The 5,796-nt window shown below is 34.4% G+C and overlaps 1 protein-coding gene across 2 annotated transcripts in view; it reads right to left on the bottom strand.

Moving 5' to 3' along the window:
- Positions 1–4,206: 4,206 nt before the first annotated feature.
- The window catches only part of LOC121419139 (acetylcholine receptor subunit alpha-like 2), a 28,419-nt gene continuing 26,829 nt past the window's right edge, over positions 4,207–5,796 (bottom strand). The window contains exon 6 of one of the 2 annotated variants that reach the window (XM_041613467.1): positions 4,207–5,062. In XM_041613467.1, the coding sequence (XP_041469401.1) occupies positions 4,970–5,062 (93 nt within the window). In that variant the 3' untranslated portion in view covers positions 4,207–4,969. The remainder of the gene's footprint in view (positions 5,063–5,796) is intronic. The other variant, XM_041613468.1, reaches the window with a different exon arrangement.

Raw genomic sequence — 5,796 nt, 5'->3', positions numbered from 1 at the left:
TTTTTGATTCGAAAAAGAATATTACGTTTAGGCGTTTGGCTAATACATTAAAAGCATGGTGAGTATATTAATTTTACTGTTGAATCCTCTTACCTAATAATGAGGGTAGTACTAGGGTGAGAATTTCTCTTCAGACTGGCAAGTAATAATGATTAATCCCTTTTTGTCTCACCTGCGAAGCAAAGTGAGACTATAGGCGCCGCTTTTCCGACGGCGACGGCGACGGCGGCGGTGGCGGCGGCGGCGGCGGCGGCGTCAACATCAAATCTTAACCTGAGGTTAAGTTTTTGAAATGATGTCATAACTTAGAAAGTATATGGACCTAGTTAATAAAACTTGGCCATAAGGTTAATCAAGTATTACTGAACATCCTATCAGAGTTTCATGTCACATGACCAAGGTCAAAGGTCATTTAGGGTCAATGAACTTAGACCATGTTGGAGGAATCAACATCGAAATCTTAACCTGAGGTTAAGTTTTTGAAATGTCATCATAACTTAGAAAATATATGGACCTAGTTCATGAAACTTGGACATAAGGTTAATCAAGTATCACTGAACATCCTGCATGAGTTTCACGTCACATGACCAAGGTCAAAGGTCATTTAGGGTCAATGAACTTTGGCCGAATTGGGGATATCTGTTGAATTCCCATCATAACTTTGAAAGTTTATGGATCTGATTCATGAAACTTGGACATAATAGTAATCAAGCATCACTGAAAATTTTGTGCAAGTTTCAGGTCTCATGATTAAGGTCAAAGGTCATTTCGGGTCAATGAACTTTGGCCGAATTGGGGGTATCTGTTGAATTACCATCATAACTTTGAAAGTTTATTGGTCTAGTTCATTAAACTTGGACATTAGAGTAATCAAGTATCACTGAACATCCTGTGCGCGTTTCAGGTCACATGACCAAGGTCAAAGGTCAATGAACTTTGGCCGAATTGGGTGTATCTGTTGAATTACCATCATAACTTTGAAAGTTTATGGATCTGATTCATGAAACTTGTACATAAGAGTAATCAAGTATCACTGAACATCCTGTTCGAGTTTCAGGTCACATGATCAAGGTCAAAGGTCATGTAAGGTCAATGAACTTTGGCCATGTTGGGGTTTTTGTTGAATAACCATCATATCTCTGTAAGTTTATTGGTCTAGTTCATAAAAAAGGGAAATAAGAGTAACCATGTATCACTGAACATCTTGTGCGAGTTAGAGTAGTATTCAAAGTGAGCACTGCTGCTATATTGAACCGCGTGATGCAGGTGAGACGGCCAGAGGCATTCCACTTGTATATAGAACTTATCGCATTAGATTATCATCTCTCAATGCCTAACATATATATGTTCACCCCAGTCATGTGGCTTGCCCACATGAATACTCAGTCTCCATTTCCTAGTGAGTATTCAAGCAACTGCGGTCGGGCTGTTCAAATTTGCTGAGCTAACGAAATTTGGGTTTACATGTACATCCTAAACACCTGGGTGGAGAGTGGCAAAGTTTTATATTGATGCCCTTCAAAAGGATTTGGCCCAAAGACAGAGTGAGAACCTGTACACCACAAAGCTGCTAAATTAGCTAATTATTTCTCCCAGGGCATTACCAGGTCAGCTCTTGGGACTTGGGTAAAGTTTTCCCCAAAATAAATCAAAATTTTACAAGGAACTCCTTAGAAGCAGGTTTACTCAGAACTTTTTCTTTTCTTTCAGGAGAATAAAAAAAAAATGCAAATGAAAATGAATATTTACTTATTGAAAGTGCCTTTTTAATTTGATTTTACAACCAATACTCATTCATTCATTAAAATTCATTGTTGTAATACATTTATTTAATTGAAATGATTTTTCATAGATATAATATTTATAAATTATTACTTTACTTTGGATTATGTTATTTTCTTTATGTTTGTACACAACTGAAATGTAATTTCCATTGGCATTGTTGATGTTATGCAATAAACTAACCCGTATTGTAATTATCATTGTATTCTTGAAAGGGATTGTATTGTATGTTTATCATGCTCTTTAGAGATACAAAACAAACATTCAGAGATTGATGGATTCAAATTCTACTGATGTAATCCCACGTGTTTACTTATTGTCTGTTTGGCCTCATCCCATATGGTCTAATCACATTTTGTCTCCAGCCAATTTAACATTTTGTGTAATCACTGTTCAATCCATATTCCATGGTTTAATTTCCAGATAGGTAGTGCCTCTATCTGTCTTCATACCCTTTTATTAAAGCCTCAAATAGTCATTAAACAAAATGGAAGTAATAATTCCTAAGATTACCAATTTCATCATTTATTTTGTAGACATGATATTCATGTGAAATATAGTCAATTATGGAATTGGAGATTATTGGGCCAAATGATGAATATACCAAATCAATCATGTTAGATCATATTCTGAATGTTGGTTCAACTTTGATAATTCTAAGTGGTATTACTGAAAGTCTGTGTGAGATATATGGATAGCCAAAGAAAGTCAAAAATTCTTAAAAACTATTTTTTACTGAGCTCTTCCTCATGTGATAATGTTGAATATTATAGTTATCATTTTCAGAGAGATTTTAATAGTTTGAATGCCAAATCATGTGTACAGTAAGGTTTACATTTTGCTACCCAAAGTTAAACCACATTTTTAGATCATGCTTTGAGTTAAACCAAAGTTCAGAATATGGTCCTGTGGGTTAATAACATTGTCATAATGAATGATCTGATGAGTAAAATCAGTTGCTATTGGAACCATGTGGTTTTAAAACTATGAATGATGTCAAGGGTTGAAATTTTTCTTCAAAAATTGAGTGCATTGTCATATGCCACATTTTCATTAAAAAAACCCAAGAAATCCTATTCATGATCAATAAATAAGTACATAGAAAGTGCACTACCAGACATGAACCTGTTTGGAAAGCCTTGTCAGAAGTGAAAAAGTAAAATAGATAAATTGAACATATGAGACATAGAATTGAGAGAAGTCAATAACCAGCAATATATGCTTTGCTTATAGGCTTATGTGAAATATTATAGTTCTCTTAACATTTGAAATCAAAATGTGCAGAGAATGGGAAGCTATAGACCTCAAAATTGGCTATAATTGAGTTCTGAATACACAGAATACTTCATTCCCATTTCAGTGTTTAATATTGACTTGATACAAATATGACTTCATCTGTATTTTAGTATCTACAGTAACATAAAGTAATATGACAAAGCTCTTTTGTGCAATTGTGGAAATTTTTTCCCTAGTGTTCATTGAGTTAAACTTTATATCCTGTAAGATAGTTCCTTTTATAGTTATACAAATTAATACTCGTAAAAAATAATAGAATTCATGTAAGAATAAAGACTGTATCTATAAATGATGTCACACACAAGGTTCTATGAAATTAGTATAAAAAAAAATAACAGAAATATCCATAAACCCTGTAAATTTTTTTTTGCATAATTATCAGTCAAAAATGTTAACAGAGCAAATTTTGACACCATTCAAAATGTCGTAAAAAACTTGTATAAAATCTTCGAAAACAAAAATTTCTCCCAGTCAATATATTTGTGGTGAATATTATTAAGGCTTACTTCTACTTATATTTAAAGTTTATTTACATTTATTAACATGTTAAAATAATACATTATGTTACAAGATAACTCCAATGAAATCAAGGTAACTACTATAATCATTTAACAGCTTCATATTTCAGTAATGAATCAATCTCCCACTCTCAATTCCCTCTTTCTTCTTCCCTCCCCTCCCCCTCTCTTTCTCTTCAATCTATACTTCCTCTCTCTTTCTTGCTTTTTCCTCTCCCTCTCTAAACATCCTTAATTCCTTTTCAGGATGTCCGATCTGAAGGATTTCCCACTCTTTTACATATATATCATAAAGATTGTAGTGCATTATTACAGGACCAGTAGACATGAATATATCGTTACTGGCTTAGAATCTGTATTATACCCTTTTTATAAACCCATCCTCCAATTAGCCGCCTAAGAGTAATGCGGATAATTCAATGAAAATTGCGTTCACAAACTCCAAAAATAATCCGCACTATTTTTACGAGCGCCCATCCTGAAAAAGGTGGATAATCGTCATGACAACTGGACACGCCCCCTCCAATGCGGTGGTGTTGGAAAAGGGTGACCTTGTGACCGCACCATGGCAATTATCCGCAATATTTGGAAATGCGTTCATAAAGTCAAAATCTGGTCCCGGTGCTGCTATTATGCGGATAATAGCTGCATCAAACTAATGCGGAAAACTCTGGTCCTCCGATTTTACGACCAAATTATGCTGCTATTTGCCGCATAATTGGGTTTATGAAAGGGGTATTAGGGTATCAGTAACAAAGACCCGAATGGTCCATGTATTTATAAAAATTATAATTAAACTATAGGCAGCAAGCAATGCCATCATTTGTCATAAAAACCCTGCAAATGTGCATGTACTCTCACAATGCTGATGTCACTTGACTACATTTTGAATTAATCTTTCTCCAAAAGTGAAGATTTATAATCCTCCCATTCAGTAAGTCACATTTTGTTAACAAAAAAATATAGTTTCATATCCCTTCTAGAATCTGAATGACAAAATAGCAATGCTTGCTTTCAATAGAAAAGAACAATTTGAATCAATGGCAACTCTTAAAGATATGAACCAGGCATGATTCACTAAGATCTAAAATGAATTTTATAATACCGGTGGATAAATTAAATCTAAAAAGAGATATTGAATACATTTCATTCAATTTTCAAGAGATGGAATCAATTTTACAAGATACTGCAAGGCTACTGCCTCTTCAAATTAATGTAAGTTCATAATGAAGAATCTCCAGTTTTCTCCCTCAGAAATACTCATAATTATAGTCTATTTTACTTGATAATGTTATCATTTGAAGCTTTGGATGATACTGGCATCACACCCAGGTATGAATATCATGTCCTCAAAAACAGGAAACATGCACATTTCAAGAGAACAGTGTTGCCAAGCCGACAATGTATAAGGAGATGAAAATGATGAACATAACAGCATCTGGTATTGTTGATACAAGTTTCTTTTCCTGCAGCATAAAAAAAAAGAATGATTATAACAGATGGGCATTAGAATGCCGGTACATATGCCAACGAGTGTGGGGAGATGACACAGTGAGAGATGTAGAGAGGAAGGAGAGAGAGCGAGAGAGGGGTGGTGTACATGAGGACATTACTAATACCTCAGTCACATTTGTTTTACGGCGGCCATACGCCGAGTCGAGAACAGCTTTTTTATTCACTTTTATGTAACTACTACAAGAAAAATGTTAAAACAGCTGTTTTCGAATCGGCATACGGCCGCCCTAGAGCAAATGTGAATGAGGTATATGTAGTAGTAATAAGCTTTTTCGTTTATATAAATGTAAATTTATGTATGATTTTAAAAACTGGTATTATGACAACCCTACAATCTGGCACATGCTTTTCTGACATAACAAAATTATACATACAAATTGGCTTCCAAAAAATAGCATGAGAGCAATGAAGTGTAGCAAGAATACTGGATAGAGCGAACATGAAAACGAGCAAAAAAATGTTTGAAATCAAATGGGAGATCAGAAGTCATGTCCCTTTATATCTTTCTATAGATTATACAAAGATATAGAAAATATGTCTTATTTCTGGGGGTTTTTATGAAAAAACAGTGACACCATCCAGGGTGATTCCTTTCCCAGGGCAGAAGATCAATTCATGTGCAATTATGATTATAGAGGGGATGGAAATATCAAATCATGTAGATGACACAAAGTGATAAACATCC

Source organism: Lytechinus variegatus, chromosome 7 (assembly GCF_018143015.1).
Source record: "Lytechinus variegatus isolate NC3 chromosome 7, Lvar_3.0, whole genome shotgun sequence".
Classification (NCBI taxonomy): Eukaryota; Metazoa; Echinodermata; class Echinoidea; order Temnopleuroida; family Toxopneustidae; genus Lytechinus; species Lytechinus variegatus.
The sequence above is the reverse complement of the archived record's forward strand: the minus strand, read 5'-3'. Positions and strand labels throughout refer to the sequence as shown.